Source organism: Aythya marila (assembly GCF_965140915.1).
Source record: "Aythya marila genome assembly, chromosome: Z".
Lineage (NCBI taxonomy): Eukaryota > Metazoa > Chordata > Aves > Anseriformes > Anatidae > Aythya > Aythya marila.
In genome coordinates, this window is record NC_139080.1 from 51,632,108 (window position 1) to 51,649,833 (window position 17,726).

At 39.7% G+C, this 17,726-nt stretch overlaps 1 protein-coding gene across 1 annotated transcript; it reads right to left on the reverse strand.

Annotated features, from left to right (window-relative positions):
* Positions 1 to 1,214: 1,214 nt before the first annotated feature.
* PHAX (phosphorylated adaptor for RNA export) lies at positions 1,215 to 14,915 on the reverse strand. The gene is made up of 6 exons (XM_082783162.1): positions 14,738 to 14,915; positions 12,437 to 13,056; positions 9,570 to 9,690; positions 7,761 to 7,844; positions 2,966 to 6,178; positions 1,215 to 1,352 (listed from the first exon to the last, which is right to left on the reverse strand). Exons 1-5 carry the CDS (start codon positions 14,840 to 14,842, stop codon positions 5,909 to 5,911), a joined length of 1,200 nt encoding a protein of 399 aa, XP_082639288.1. The 5' UTR covers positions 14,843 to 14,915; the 3' UTR covers positions 1,215 to 1,352; positions 2,966 to 5,908.
* Positions 14,916 to 17,726: the final 2,811 nt, after the last annotated feature.

A 17,726-nucleotide genomic window follows, 5' to 3' on the forward strand; every position in this document is an offset into this window, starting at 1 on the left:
GTAAACAACCATCACAGTAAACAAACTTAATTGTACCACATAAAGCAAATGCTAAACATATCCCAGATATTAAAAATACTTTCTGGAAAATTTAAAAAATACTCAACACCTCACAGAATTATGTTTTTTCTTACGATTTCCCACTTACTATGCTACAGCATTAAAAAGCCTTTTTAAGGTGTACATTTCCACCATGAGGAATTGGTGAATCAAAATACAAAATTAAATGGTATTTCTTCTTAAACGTATCTTGTTTGGACTGATAGTATCATAGGGAATGCATTTGGATGGCTGCAGCCTATTACCATCATGTGTGGAGTTCATTTATTTTATGCCTTCATTTACTTTGTCTTATTCTTCACTTAGATCTGCAGCACTTATCTTCCCTGGTGGCTCTTGAGATACTTTCATCTCCTATTTGTTTGCAGGCTGCCAGTGACTGTAGATCAGAAATTCTTCCTTCAGACAATCTTATTCTACTGTACTATGCTTGAGAGCATTTCGTACCCACTACATGTGTCAACCCACTTGATGAGTTAGAAACAAACCCAGCAACTAAAGCAATACGAGTTGGACAATTTCCAGAGGCTGATGTGACACCTGCTGTAGGTGACCCTACTTGAGCAGAAGGGTTGGTCTACATGATCTCCAGAGCTCCCTTCCAATCTCAACCATTCTGTGATGCTGCAGAACCGTATTTTTCTGTGTATCTTCCAAAAAGTATTTTTATCTATATTTGAGTTAGGCAGAGAAATAAGAATACTGCCAAAACAAGAAAGAATTTAAGACAGGTCTGAAAAATATCTTGAGGACAAGAAAAAAAAAAAGAATAGGCTCACTTTCAGATGATGCGGGAGGAATAGGAGAAAGCCACAAGGACTTTAAAAGAAGGAAACAGCACACAGCACAGGAGTAGGCTGCCACCTATCTATCTCCTGTCCATCTACATGGACATTTGATTTTCCACCAAAATCTTGAGTCCAAAATGCTTTGGTTTCTCCTTTACTAAGGACAGCAAGTCAACTTTAAGGCACATTTTTGACTTTTCTCTGTATAACCCATGCAGCAATTTGATTAATTTTGTACATAATTTAAACCTTACAGGCTATACTATTCCATAGATAAATGGAAGAAGAAAGGGTTTTCTCCTGCATGCAAGAGAAGTAACAGTTGTCCAGTATCTGGAGAAATGAGACTACATGGAGGTACCAGCAGTTAATACTTGCTAATATTTCCTGATCATTATTTTTTTCCTTGGAGGCTTTTTCTTTCTTCATGCCCAAGTGTTTCCTGGTGCTCCCTCCAGACAGACCTTCCAGAGCCTCTTTGTATACTCCACCAATTTCTGCATGCTGAATAGAAATTCAAGTGGATAAAAGTTGTCAGTGGAAAACTCAGTCAATGGTAACTTAATAACATCTGTAAAACAGGAGCTGTGAATAGCTATGTTATTATTTAGAAGACAAAACCAAACAACAACAACAGAAAAACAACCACCAAACTTGTAGAACAAATGAAAAACTTAGGAGGCAAATTAAAAAGTTCAGTTTCTTGAAAAACTAAGAATGCCTTTCAAAGCTAAAGAAGAGCTGTTTTAAAGAAGAATGCTGGTATGCTGAATCACAAAAAAAAACAAAACATCAAAATTAGGAATATATCTAAAGAGAAAATGTTTCAAGGTATTTTACTGTTCATTTACTGGTATTTTTTAAAGCAAAACAAAACAAGAATAATCTTCCATTTAAGACACAAATTTTGATGTTAAAGGTAGCATCTTGAATACCTAGCTTTTGTGTTATGACTTCAGGTATGTATTTCTCATTTTCATTGGTTATCAGCATTTACGTCTAGGTGTGATTCTAGAAATGGTTTTGGCTTGGCAATATTAAGTCTATCACAGTTGAGTCTTCCCTCCTCCTTGTACAGCTCTGAAAAAGTGTAATCCACCAGTATTGCAGATAAGGAAGTGAGAAAGCTTCAAAATATCCTTTTTAAATATTGGGAAGCTTTGTTCTGAAAACGTTTTCTAAGGCCTGGTGAGCCACATGTGAAACAGGATGCAGCGGATGCAAAATACCAAGAGGCCATAGTCTCCACAGAGGTTGCCAGTGGATTATACATCTGCCGGCTGAGAACTCCGATGCATTAAATTTAAGGCTCAGTATTCCCCCAAACAGTGAAATACCACAGTAATGTAGAAATAAATTTGTATCTCTGAACTACTGCTGACTTAGGAACTACAAATAGCAGTGAGGCAACAAGTAAGCTCTTATTTTCTGGGCTACAATTCTCCTCTATACATTGAAATTATCTGAGTTCTAAAGAAGTGCCTCTGGCATACTTCTCTGTGTCAAAACAGCAGGAGCACAGTATGGCATAAATTAAGGAGATAAGTAAGGAGGGCTGTCATAGCCAAGCTTTCTAACAGATTTAAACAAACTTCTGAAAAACTCATTAGTTTCCTAATCACCCAGTCAATATCTTCATATCTTGTTTTGTTCTGAAACAGTATGAGAAATTCTTCTCCAAAACAGTGATTGTCATAATTAATGCAGTCTTCTCCTTTTTCTTCACCTTTTCCAACACCAATAATACCTCTTTGTTCCTGTTTTCCCCCTCCTCTCCCTCTTTGGCTCCTAATAGGTCTTTCAGACACCACCCAGTCTTTAGCAAACCTATCCATATGATGAGAATCCCTGCATGTGACAGAATATCTGTCTCTTTCTCAGAGACATTTCTGTATCTAGCTGTTTCTCAGACTATTACAAAGGAGACAGTCTGATAAGACCTGGAGGAATTTACTGTAGCAGTGCAGAAAGACAGCAAATTTAGCTTTCCCTCCTCTGCCAGAAATTACTGCTTATCAATTAGTAAATGATGCTAGGAGCACTTTTTTTAAAAGAATGTGGGGCAACTGTTTAGCTACATGCAGCAGAAAAATGCTTTCAAATCTCACTATCACTACCTTTAAATTGAACTTATTTTTCGTGTCTTCTGTTGAAGGCATCACAATATGCACTGAGTCATTCCATGCTTGAGTGTTTTGCTAAATGACAGGCAATAATCCTGGAAGAAAAAAAAAGATTTCAAGTTACCTCACTACGTCTGAAAAGATAACAAGGACACATGAGACTCAGATGTACTTGGAAGGGGAAGAGGGATCTGTAATATCATATTTATATATGAAGCGATGCTTTCATTATCTGCTATGAACCTGGATCATTAATAAATCCATTTTTCCAGTGATACAGAAAAATGTAGTTATCTGGGTTTGTAACATATGGGAGAAAAGTGCCCACAAACAAACTTTGTGTTTTCAAATAAGACTGTACTTCCCTTATTTGCCACTGTCTGCCTCGGACACAATAGAGATGTTTTTGTATATTCCTGGTGGATGGAGGATGTCTGTCCTGGCAGTAAAAGCTCAAGTAGACCTAGTGTGTCAGTTGCATGTGCCCAGCAGAGAAACTTCTCAAGAACAAAACCCTCAACCTTTATGTTTACATTTTTGTCCGTATAGCACCATCTACTAGAATCCCCAACAGCCAGGAACATCAACTTCCAGACAAAACGCCATTCAGTTCGGTCAAAACTTATGACAAACACTGTAGAGCCACTACCTCTGCAAATACCAGTGCAGCACAGACTAAATAAATCCAGTACACCTGTCAGTTGAAAAAAACACTGAAGCCTTAGCCTGTGCTTCTTGCTCTGCAGTTTTGGGAAAAGACAAAGCATGGAGGAATGCAAAACTGATTGATGAGGAAGCTGCCAATAATCACCAAAATGTTCCTCACACTTTCCAGCAAACTCAGTTAAATACAGAGAAAAAAGCCAGACCTCTAGCAATACACAGGAAGATCATGACCTGTTCTCTCTCACCCTTACACATTTGCATCAGGCCAACGTGAAAACCAAGTTGGACTGAGCATCCCACTCTTCCAAATCTCTGGGCTCCTCAGCTGCAGAACTGAGCTCCACGCTCAGCTCAAGTCCTGCCTCTACCAGCCCCAAACTCCATCACCCACAGACTTAGGACGTGGCCATCGCCATGCTGTGCAAACAGATGCAGCCCACAGGAGATGTACTTCCTTTTGAAAGGACCACGGTAAAAGCCATAGACAATAGGCAAGACAGAAAAAAAAAACACACACAGAAAACAAGTAAATGCCAGTTAGACAGTAGACATAGTTGGCATGATCTTCCTTTCATTAAAGAGACAACTTTATACACTGTTTCAGTAGTCCTTACCTGGGAAATAAACACTAAAACCAGTAACATTAAAAAAAAATACACAGTAATTAGCAGCAAATCACCTAACAATGGAAAAAAACCAAAAAACCCCAAAACCTTAACCTACTAAAAATTTGCTGTTCCATCTACAGTATTTTGAAGATATTCCCAAAAATAGGATCAACTGCTACAGCTCCAAGCTAATCAACTGGTGCAAAATTCTGTATCTTACATGAGTTACCAGTTTAGTACTCTGATCACCACAGATGTGTTAGGAAAGCCAACGAATAAATTAAAACCTTCTGCTACTTCAGTGACAGCAAATGTTACCAGCAAAGGTGTGCTTCACGTCTGATGAATAACAGGTGCATGAACAGAAAAACACAGAACAGCTCTAATGAAATTTGTTAAAGCACATAACGGAATGTGTTGCATGTTTAAGATGTCTCTTTCAAGACATTTAGTGCATTAGATTTTAGTGCTTTAAATGTTACTCTTGACAGTAATTTCTTTATGTGCTTCAGTGATATGCTTTGCTTCTGAAATCCAAAGACTTTCAGGTAAGCAAAATTCATGCCCAGAACTTTGTTGTTGGGTTTGAAAGTGAATTAAAAACGCGGAAAGATTTTATACTGAAAAATAGCGTATATTCACAGAAAACACAACTTATTAGTGACCAAGATATCATACATATCAGTGTTGCAAATGTTCTTCAATTATATTAAACACAATGTTCAATGTAAAAGTTACCTTCAAACTTATGAACTACATAAGTCTTCTGCATCAAATAAAAATTATCTTTTGCATACTATTATTTTCTTGAGATTCAGGCAAAGAAAAACTTCTGAATTTTTGCAAGCTGCACATTGCTTCATTCTACTTCACATCAGAAAAAGCATGGAGACAAGAATTGCAATATTCATACCTGCACATAGAGCTTACAGACCCTCAAAGGAAACACAAATCTCTGCTCAGGAAGAATTCACTTATGTTTTAGAACAAAAAAATCCTGTATAAGTTGTCTGTGGGTTCACAGAAAAAGCTTAGACAGAACAAGTTGGAAGCTCAAACCACTATTATAAAATGGAGTGAACTGCTGCAGAAATTTACAACATCCATTGTTCAACAGTACTTATTTACAAGGTTGTTATCAAAAAGTCAGTAGCTATGAAAATTTGGTTAATTTCACAAGCCAATCTGCTTTTACATGTCTTCATCCTATAAACATTGCTATTCTTGTCAACTCACTGTCCTATTAAGACCACAGGATCTTTCACATCAAGACTGACTTTATAATAGTGTTTCTGTCCAGCTGTAACTAGGAATATCCCCCATTTGATGGCAACTTTGTTAGCTTCAGCAGATTAAGTAGGATGTATTTGGTTAAAACAGACTTAATGCCTAAATTTAATATATGGCTAGAAAAAAGTTCCTAAGGGACAAACACAATGATGCAGTTGTCATCTAGAAAAATCTTATCAGTTTTTGAAGACTTAGCAAACAAGTAACAGGACAACTAACATGTTTCATGCTGTTAAATTTAGCTAGGAATTATGTCACTTTCTTCACCATCGAGTATTTCCCATGTTTCTGCAACTTACGAAAACATGAAGTCATGGGATAATAAGAAACACTCATTTTATGTGTTTTGTGGAGACTTTGTTATCACTGTGAACTAAAAGATCTCCAAATCATGAGCATTATCAATTTCTATAACATCCTCAGGTTCCATCTTTGCTTCATGGTGTCCATCCTGTAAATCATCCAGAGAAGCCAGAGCTTCATTTGTATCACTAGCAAAAGTCTCACGAGATGCATCATCGTATTCTTGCAGGTTAAGCCCTTTGATGGCTTTTTTCATCTTCTTTCCTAGAACTTGTATTCTCCTCTTCTTTGCAGCTTTCTTGTTTTCATACTCCTTTTGGTTTTCCAGATAGAATATTTCCTTGAAAGAAAAAAAAAAAGTTTGGTATATTCATTTTACTAGTGCTTCCTAAAGAGAATGTGAAGTAAAATCCTTTTTATGATTAGCTGAGCAATAAGTAATATATACATTTTTCAGAGTAAAAGTATGAGTAGAGATAGCAATTAAGAAAAATGCCCCATAAATAATTCTATTATATAATTTCTGAGAGGTGATCCTTCCTCTTTCCTCAGCGATGGAGAAGACACACCTGGAGTGCTGTGTCCAGGTTTGGGCTACCCAGTGCAGGAGCCATACAAACATATTGGAAAGAGTCCAGCGACGGGCCACTAAGATGGCCTGGAGAAAAGTAGGCTCCAGGGGGCCCGTATCTCATTAATATATACAAGTACCTGAAGGAAGACCGTGAAGAAATCAGACAGGTTCTTTTCAGTGGTGCCCAGTGCCAGGACAAGAGGCAACAGGCACAAACTGAAACACCGAAGGTTCCTCCTGAACGCTGGCAGATATTTTTTGACTGTAAGGATGACTGTATATTGGCATAATTTTCAGTTGGCTGAATTTCTGAAACAATCAGAAGCTGCCTGGATGTGGTCCTGGGCAATCTCTAGTAGTGGAGCCCTGCTTTGTGAAGGCCAGAGGACCTACCTCCAGAGGTCTCTTCCAATGTACACCACTCTAAGAAAAATATGTTTGCCAAGTTGAAAGAATTTTTTTTTAAAGGTGACCTGTAGAGAAATCCTGACAGAAAGTTTCTGTTACGACTTTTTTTTTTAATTTGGAAATGAGGTGAAGTGATTAAAGTTGCATCTTCTTGTGACTATTGTAAGCTGTGGAAGGTTTTTTTTTTTTAAACATACAACAATCACATTTATGTTAATTCATCTCTTTCCCAGTACAAAATACTGGGATGATACATAGAGTGAGCTCTAGCCGCTAGCCACCTACAAACAAATAAGTGAGTCATTCTTTAAACACACTTAAATAAATAGCAAATACTGTTCAAGAAGAAAGTTGTTTTAATAGCATGAAAAATACCATCTCAGACCATTTCATACTGTAAAATGAAAGGCAGTAATATTTACAAGCTCTCAAAACTAAAGTGGTGATCACCACAAATAAGGCCTGAGAGCAGTTAAAGCTAGGTTCAGATCACAGTGTGACAGTCCATACCGCCTGGTGCTACAGCTGGAGCTGTGCAGGACAGAAGTATTTTACAAGAGAACACTATTAGTCCAAACGGAAAAATATTGTAATAACTAAAATAACTGTAGGTAACGTTACTGCAAAGCATATACAAAATAAAGAAAATACAGCATTTAACTCTTCAGACTCGACAATCTCATTATCCCTGACAAGTTTTTGTGACTAGCAATACATACAAGGTGTTCCTTTTGCATTGTGTGAATGTACTTCATCAATTGTTCTTTGCTTGTATTTTTAATATGAAAAGTTGGCTTCTTTGGAATATACTTCCTTTGGAATAATAGAATTAAACTTGCTAAAAGTTATGAGAAGGATTCAACTGTAATATTTCTGGCAGACTACCCTTCCCCCCCTCCAGTTTACTTTGGACAACCACTTGTACTCTTGACAATTTTACCTTGATTTGTTCTTCTTTGACACTGGGTGTATTCTTCAGCAGGTTTAAATAAACACCCCCTGGTGTTCTCCTCCTGGTACCATTCTTAATAGGGAAAAAGTGAGTTAGTGATAACAGCAAACCTAACAAGAACTTTTTAATATAAAAACAGCACAAAAGATGATGCTTTCTACTGAGACAAAGGTTAAGTTCTGCTGTGCTATGTGTTATGTAACCATCACCATGGTTCTTTTCTACCTGTGGCTGTTCTAATCATAAGAAGGTCAACTACTAGGTTGCTATATTTTGACAGGTAGTGCATGAGGCTTCAAAAAAAAAATAAATCCATTTTAGAACATCACACCAAACTGTTCAGCTACACTCTGCTTCTGATTTTGGTAGTGAAGACATAAAATGCTAATGTATTCTAACTACTCTCACAGTTATCTGCAATAATGCATGTATTAGGTTAGATATTCAAAATATTCCTAACATAAAAGCATAGTACAAAGTCAAAAATTAATTTCATAAAATTATGTAGAATCTCATTTATTTATCTGCAGAATTTTGCATTTTTGCCTAAGGCGCAAGTTTCTCCCCACAATGCAGTAGTTTTCAGCGGAACAACAGTGGCGTGATGCCTAATACCAAAGCATGAACAAACCCAACTTTGAAATCTTTATGAATTATAAATACTAATTATCAGAATATTTTTCAACTACAATTCACATCATATAAAGTTGTGCTGCTGCTCTAATGCACTAATACCGTAGTAAATGACACTTTTCTACTAAATAACAAACACAATCCAAAAGTTTTAACAAGGAGCCTCAATTTTTATATCTGTTCTTGAAACAGCAGACACCATACTTTTATCAACCTAGTTGCACAAAATCCCAACCAAGACAAACAGTATACGAAATCTGCCTTTCGAATGGTATACTCAGATCTGCAAGCCAAAGAACCTGTACCACTAGGAGTTGTGTCCTTTCATCTCCTTTGTAAATACTTATTAAACACTTTAATCCTTCATGACAATAGACTGCTTTTAAGAGAATTCACTAGTTAGAAAGCTTTCTCCCTGATCTGCAATGATTGAATGTAAAAAATATAAACTATACACAAGGTTCTTCCTGCTCCTCCTTCAATTTTTGTTTTTAACTTGCCTTATAGATTGTTATTTAACAAAAACATGTGCAGAAACTTACAGCCTATTCATTACATATAGGATCTTTACTATAACTTGTAATATAAATCAGTGATTGTTTCTGCTCTCCTGGTACACAAACTAAAAGTCCTATAATAAAGCTAACAGATTCGCTTTTGCAAGTTACTTTTCGAATGTGGTATTAGATATGCTCAGCACAGTACGTTGACCTGTGACTGCACGCTGATTAACCTAAGTAGGTTAGTGCTGTGAAACAGCCTAAAAATAGAAGCTTTTATTCAGGATTTAGAATTCCTTACTCTTAAGTTTGTGAGGGAAACAACACAAGAGAAGGCAGGTAACACATGTTAATGCTGCAAAACATATACTGATCTGAGGACACAAAGTCAGGCAATTTCCAGTTTCATTCATCTCACTGTTTTCACTAACCCTGCTGATGGTTATGTTAGTATTTACTGCTAAGTCACTTTCATGGCTCAAATGAAAGATCTCCTTCCTGAAAGAAGGCCATAGGTTAACGCATGGCATCTGGGAGAACCTGTTAAATGTGAATGCTATGCGATAGTACCTGTATTACTTAAATGTAAATTACTTAAATTTACTTTCTGCAAGTAAAAAGCATCCTCCCCACCCCCAAACCCACAATATCACATCCTCCTTACCACTATGAACAGTCCACCATTTTGTTCCACTTCGGCTGTTTCCATGAGCAGTTCAATGGCTTTTCGCTTTCCAATTATTTTCACTACTCGGGCAATTAAGTCTTTCTTTGGCTCACAAAGTCTTTAAAGAGAGAAAACAAACAAACAAGTGTACAGTCAGCAGAATTTCAAGTAAAATCATCCAAAAAACTTCCATAATCACCAACATATTCTGCAGGACGTGAAACTGTGCTAAAACCTGTGTCTACAAATTTAGATGTGTTTCAGTGGCTTCTAAAATCTAATTTTATAATATTGAGTTTCTAAGTACCAGTAACTTCTAAAGTATGCATTTTAAATAATTATTTCAATAGAAATGCACTGTTTTCCCTCTATTGAATTGTAAGAAGTTAAGTCATATGAGAAACTGTAAAGCCCTTTTTAAACATCTGAAATTACAGTATAAAAGTGTTACACCAAACTGTAACTTTAAAAGAGTTATGAGTACAAAGTCAGCAAGGAAGATGGACGTTACAGTAAATGTAACATTTAGGCTAGTTAGAAAGTTAAATCAACAAGTAACGGGAGACAACAGCAAATGTAAAAGTTACCATCTAACATGTGCAACTCAAACAAACCCACATAATACAAAACAGGATGTTGACCAACCTGTGATCAAACCTATCAAACTATCTACCTAATTTATCAAATGCCATCAGAAAAAAAAAAATCACATTACTACTGAGTTAAATTGCCTTTTTTTTTTTTTTTCCCCAACAACGATGTCCTAAGTAAAGAAGTTTTCTATTGTGAATCTGCATGAAAGAGAAGTTTTTACACAGCATCAAGTCAAGTCACGGTGCCAAACTGTGAACTCCTACTGGAAAAAAGCCTAAGCCCACAAACCAAAACCACCTGTCCAGAGTAAGAGTTCGCGCTCTGAACTTTCTTTTTTTAAATGACAAAGCTAATTATGCACAGTCCCAAGCAGTAGGTTTAACCTTTGAGGACCAACAGATCACAGCAATTACAAAAATTTCTTGAAAACCATCTCCAGCCCTCAGCACTCTTCAGTGACATGACTGCTACACAGCTACATACATTACATGTTGAATCTCCCCACATAATGATAATTGTCCTAACCATGCAAATGTTCACCAAGCCAGCTACATTTTATACTGTGCTTAATCTGAATTCAAAGAATGATAAGGCATCAGAAAGTGAATGCTTGCTTGTATTTTTACAGGACTGAGTTCTAAATTGTGAATTACTGGAAGAGAGGAAAAGGTTTCTCAAAGATGCAGACAACTTTAAGATAACCAGGACTCCTTGCAGAGGTTTCTGTTAGTAGCAGCAGCAGCCTGACAAAGTCAGATCTCCACCTAGTGCTCATTCTACCCCAGTACAACCCTCTTTTGGGCACTTTAATGCTGTGCAGAGCAACAGGGACTGAGCAAGATAGGAGGCAAAAATGATACAAGACTGACAGAAAACTTCTTTCATTTCCATGCATTGTGTGGGCCAGCACAACACAAGGTTATGAATCCACGCACAGATGGCACAGCACAGCTTAAATAATGGTGCTGTCATCTCTATAAGCACAGTTCTACTGACATAGTTCAGTGCAGCTATTCCTATAAGCAATTAGAAAAAAAAAAAAAAAAGGGGGGGTCTTCTGCCCTTATTGTCATGAAGCTAAACAGAATAAAGAAAAGTTTATTACAAGAGACGTGCTCTAGGTTTTCAGATTCACAAATGAAAAGATAGTGAGACCTGATAACAGCATTAATCACTGCCTAATTGCTGTATTTCAGCATCTGGCAATACCAGTATCATATGACAGAAATCAACAACAATCAACAAAGCCAGCTGAGATGTCAATAGACAAATCAGTAAGTCTTTTAGCTCCTGTTGCCTAGTTACCAATTTTGTTCCTTTGCACTGCTGAAAAGACTACAGCAGCTTAAATCAATCTTAAATCGCTTCTGTCATGTGCCCCCATATCCCCCTGCATCAGTCAGCCCTGCCAGTGCAAGCTTAAAGGAACCTGTGAAGCAAACTGATAGGGGAAACCAACTTACCTGAAAACTAACCCTTAAAAAAAGAAAAAAAAACACAAACAAACAAACAATAGGATTTTGAACAGGTAAGTTCTCAGATTCTCAGCTCAGTGTACAGTCAGTAAAGAGCAGGACTGTGAAAAGAATTTGATAATGTGCGTGGCTGGAACTTGAAAACCCTAACAATGGCTGGCATAGATTAGCATAGAACAGCAGCACAGTTTTACAACACAGAAAGAGACAAGACGCTTGATTTCAGTGCTGGTGTCTAGCCCTGGCACAGCCCTCAGTTACAGCAGCAGTGAAATGTCTCTGCAGACAGGGATGTTCCATGCACGTGAAGCAAACTTGTTTCAGAAGCCGTGCTCTCCAAAGCCCTACACTACCTAAGTCAACTACAGTTTCAAAGATTTGTAACTCAGACAGATTTTCGTGGTGAAAACAGCATGTGTACATTGGTGTCTAACTTTAAATTCACATTTTCAAATACAGGGTATTTCCTAAAAAAGCCACTGTTAAATCTAAATAGTGAGAAACAGTATTTGTCCTTGCCACTGCTGTCAAACAACACATCATTCCAGTCAACCTCTACCTACCTCTTTCAAAAAAGAAACAAAAATTTGGACACCATTCCTGGATGCCTCTAAAAGACAACAATTATAATGCTGTATTTTCATTTCAGGACTTTGGAAATTGCCACAAGGCACTCATGCTTTTTGTAAATTGGTATTGCAGGTTTAGCAACTAGAAAGCTTTTAATTTTTTTTGCCTTTGTTTCTATCAACATCTTACCCATATTTGAGGCAGATGCATCATTACCCAACTTACCGATAAGCTATTTCATCCGCCACTTTTTCCTCTGAATCTTCTTCTGTTATTTCATACCTTCCTTTATATTTCATTTCTTGCCTTTCACCCAGTCTATCTTTTACAGGCCGCTTCCGTTTGAGAAAGCCTTGTCCATTTTCTTCTTCTGCTGGAGTTGTTTTCTTGTCATCATGCATGTATTCATCCAGTTCTTTATCTAACGTCTCTGCCTCCTTTTGCTGAGCTTCCTTCATCAGCTTTTTAGCCAATAAATAATTGTAAGTCTCAGACTGCCTGCTTCTGTCAATACTGCCATCCATTCCTAGAATCCCAAGTTCAGTAGCCACTGCATCCTGATTCTGCTCCTGAAGCACAACACCCCAAATATTGTTGACCTTCTTACCACCTACAGCAGTTTGTTTTTGGTGGCTCTGGCTAAGTGGAAAAGGCTCAGACTTTGCAGGAGGAAGGTTGAAACATTTCTGTCGTTTTCGTTTCCACAGACAGCTGTCATCATCAGATTCGGAAAAGCTTTCATCACTTGAATCCACGCTTTTGGTTGTTCGATAAGGAACGCTTGGTGCACAGGATGAAATGCTGCTCTGGAAAGGTCTGCCTGAATTACTGCCATCATGAGATTTCTGGAATGAAGAAATAAATGTCTGTTAATCCAATTACTTCTGTAAAGAAAAAGAGCTATCAAGTCACGCCAAAAATTTCATTAGTTAGCAGTTATTAATCTTGATTTGTGGGTGTTTGGGCAGTCTTCTATAAACATGTTATGGACTACAGTTGACACGAGCATCTTATGAAACTCCTCTATTTTGAATGCTTCTACAGCATGGTTGCTACAGGAAAAAAAAACAAGCAACACAAACAAAAACAAATCAAGAGTCACCGATCTGCTTAACATAACTTTTATTGAATCACATTAAGTAAGATTATTAAGTGACTGGCAAACCTACTTAATACAAATCCCAATTCAGACAAGACAGACATGCACAGAGGTTTTAAGGAAGCAAACCACCAGATAACTTAGTGAAAGGTTTTGTAACAGTAGAGAAAATAATGTTTTCTCTGTAGTCTGACCTGCCAGAATGAGATCTGAACTAGCGTGACCTGTAATGACCATAGTGCTCCTCAGGTCGTTAGCGAGGAGGAAAAGAAGAAAGAGAACTACAAACCCACAATATTCGGATGCTGCTCAGACTTTGAGAAGTAAACTGGGTGTGCTGATTCTGATTCACACAGGACAGGACATGAACAATTAGTGATAGTAATACCTTAGATAAGAACTCTGTTTTCACAGAATCACAGAATGGCCAAGGTTGGAAAGGACCTTGGAAGATCACCTAGTCCAACCCCCTGCTGAGCAGGATCACCTAGAGCACATTGCACAGGATGGCATCCAGAGAATTTTGAGTATTTCCAGAGAAGCAGACTCCACAACCTCTCTGGGCAGCCTGTTCCAGAGCTCTGTTACCCTCACAGTAAAGAAGTTCCCCCTCATATTCAGCAAGAACCTCCCATGCTTCGTTTTTTTCTTCTTTTAAAGCAAGAACATGCTACTGACTCATCGTAGTTACTTACTAATTTAGACTAAACAAACAAACAAACAAACAAACAAAAAGGTTTTGTTTAGAATTTTCTACAAACAAGTCCAATTGCTGCAATATTCATAAGAGAGTAATAACTCACCTATCTGATAGGTAAATTTAAAACATCAATTCAAACCTGCCTAATCCACGGAAACACCACTGGCAACATAACCCAGAATCCCTATTCGCACCTGGAGATAAGTTCTGGCCATGCTGCCCATGCCATTCTACAACGAGCACTTTCCTTATTGCTCATCCCAGGCTTCCCCCGGCCGGGATTTTTCTTATCACAAAGCTCTGCCCTGTGCTGCGATAGTTAGATTGTGACTTCTTTTACACCGAGGTTAAAATCCCTCACTGCGCTCACCACAATTACGGTAACATCTCTTCTCTTCCTATAAGCAGGGAGAGAGACCTTATACTTATTTCTCATTACAAAACACCTGTATTTTATGTTACCGCACACGCCGTGGGCGCTGCAGGGCCTCCAGCCGGGGCAGGCCGCCCGCCGCCCCCACGCGTGCCCGGGGCTGTTTGTGCCTTTTGTTCCCCACCAGAGCCGCGGGGCTGCCCCCTCACAGCCCCCAACCCCCGAGGGCCACCGGAGCCTGAGGGGGGCTCCCCAACCCCCCCCTCCCACCCCCAACAGCCCGGCCGCGGCCCGCACCCACACCCACACCGGGAGGCGGCGGGGCCGGGAAGGCCGCACCCGCCGCGCCCTCACCTGCTGCTGTCCCCCCGGGGAGCCGGCCCCGGGCATGTCGGAGTCCGAGTCGGACAGCTCGCCGTCCTCCACGTCGCCCTCCATCCGCCGCGCCTCCAGCGCCATGCCCGCCGCCAGCCCGCAGCGCCGCGATACCCCCGGCCGGCGGGGCGGGGACGCGGGGCGCTGAGCACGGCGGGAATGGCGGCGGGGAGGGCGGCGCCGCCATCTTGTGGGCGGCGAGGGGTGGTGGTGGGAGGAGTATGGCGGCGCGGCGCCGCTGTGTGGGGGGTGCCAGCAGGCACGGCTACAGCACGGAAGGGAATAAAATGTACAGCCCGGGGCTGCCCCGAGGCACCGGCTGCTCCTCGGCGCCGGGAGCGGGGCAGGAGGATGGCCCGCTCCACCAAAATGCTCAGAGTCAATAAAAAGAAACAAATAAAAGAACAATCTAGCAGCGTGTGTGTGGGGGAGAGAGAGAGAGAGGGAGGAAATGTGTGTCTGTGTGTGTCTGTGTGTGTCTGTGTGTCAACCTCCAGGTACTCTATAAAACTATGTATCTATAGAATACATTATATATATGTATGTAATATGTACAACGAATATACTCTAATGTGTGTGTGTGTCTGTGTCAATGCATATAGAGTACCTCCAGGTACTCTATAATAAGTATAGGTATCTATATATCTATAATACATATTATAGATATGTATGTATACAATATATACAATGAAAATACTCTATAATGAATATAGAGTACCTCCACGTGGTATTTCCTGCAGGAAGACAAACAAGCAAACAAAACTTGCATTGGATTCCAGCCACAGAGACTTCAAAATGTTTTCACTTGTTCCCTTATTCTTCAGCACGAAGTAGCTCTTTGCTACAGAGCTTTTTAGTTCTCAGAACTCTTCTGGTTCCAGTGACAATCTCCTTCAAAGGGATCCAAGATGTTGTATATGGAGTGGTAATTCGTGTTGAGATATTAATAAAGAAGGGGGAGATGTGGGAGTGTGGCCATGGGGGTCGGCAAGCCCCGTGGTTGATGATAACATCAGACTCTTAACGATGAGGCCATCAGCAATGTAAAAGAGTTTAGAGGGAACAAAGAAGGGTGATTCCGGAGACGCCATGCCGTCTCAGGTTGCTTGTTCTCCAGCCGTTAAGGCATGGAAGTTGCTGGGTGTTTGCTGTTGCTGTTATATGCAAAGTTGTTTGACCAATGAAAAGTTGTTTGAAAAGGACTGCTGTGGGGCAAAGGGTACAAAAGGGGAGCCTGTCCTCAAGATAAAAAAGGCAACACGATATAATGAAGTTATGTCATCAATAAAGAAGCAGAAAGAAGGAATGAAAAGGAACAGGCTAGCAGAACAGAGACCAGGACGGGAACAGGCACATTGATCGCCTCACTGAGATAGGTTCGGCCAGACTCAGCAAACCGCTCAGAGAAGCTCGTACAGAAAGTCTCTGGAAATGGGCGCACCGGAGCTGGGAAGAAGCTCAAGCTGAGAGAAGCGGACCTGTGCACACAGCTGCCCCTCGCTGGTAAGCAGCTGCACATTATGGGGAATCATACGTCCTTGGAAACAAAGACTGTCCTGGTAACCTTACAGCTTATTCTCCTTATTAACAATCAGACAGTTTATGAGCCTGAAATATGGGACCAAACTGAGGTCAAGGTGTGGGACTCTGCTACTAAAAACGACAAGGTTGCGGTGGGATTGCTCGGCACCTGGCGAGCAGCTTCAGAGGCCTTAAGAGCCATATGGGACCACAGTCAGAAACGTGTGGTTTGCCAGACAGTGAGGGAGCTGCGGGCTCCTTTACTGATCCAACTGCTACGCCATCGCTCACCCCCCCCCCCCCCACTGCCGTCGCAGGCCTTTGCTGCTACGCCCCCTGGTGACCTGGACGTGCCTTTTGACCCAGACCTATTGCTTGAAAAGGAGATGGATATGCTTTTCTTCGATCCGGGATGAACGGGATACATAAGGCTTGAAGACCGAGTTGCTTGACAACTTAAAGCAAGACATAGTGTTCAAAAGGAATGGAAAACGGAGACTTGTTTGTAATCAAGAAAAGGAATGGAAAATGGAGACTGTTATAAGTCATGGGAGATAGGGGAGCACTTCAACCAGGCCAACCATGCGCCCCCTGTCATGGACATTGATAGTAATAGACTTAAAGGATTGTTTGTTACCTTTTGTGATTGTACATATGTACAATCGGGCATACTCGGGTTTAGTATGTAAAGCAATGTTCTGTGTATTTAGAATGTTTGATGTTCATGTGTGCGTGTTGGTGGAGTGTAGACTCCCTGCAAACCCAGCGCTGTTTACTTGCCTTTTATACCTTTTATAAATATTTCTTTATAAATATTACTCAATTCAGATTGAGTTGAGACTTCATTTATAACAAAGATAACCCCAATGTTGAACGTTCTTGCATGCATTTTGCATGCGTTTGTTTTTCTTTCTCTAAAAACAGCAAATTTGCAGAACACATGTGAACTGTTTAGTTTGTCTAACATAGGGATAAACATTATCTTTAAGAGTGTGGTCAAGACCAAGTATATCACAAAGACCAAAAAGAATCTCACACTCATGCTCTTTCCTTTCTATCATTGATTTTAGCTGAGCTTGAGAGAGTACAGATGTCTCTGATCTGAAAACTTATAAACTCCAGTGTATCTTGTTGTTCTTGTCAATATTCCCCAACTGGTAGAGAGTTGTGCAGTTGTGATTCAATGAAACAACAATGAGCTGCTGAATCTTTATTGTTCTTTGCCCTTTACAAAATACACTGTGTGCAGGAATGAAAAGAAATAAATATTGGCTCAGTGCATGTGTTTAACAGAAGACAATTTTTTTTAACTGTTCTTCTCTAAGACAGCAATCAATCACTGAGAAGGAAATGTTTCATATCAGTGATATTATTGGGATTGCTAATTCAGACTGAGACAGCAAATGAATCCACACTAGTGGAACTATGTTGTCTTTTCAAAGTGCTA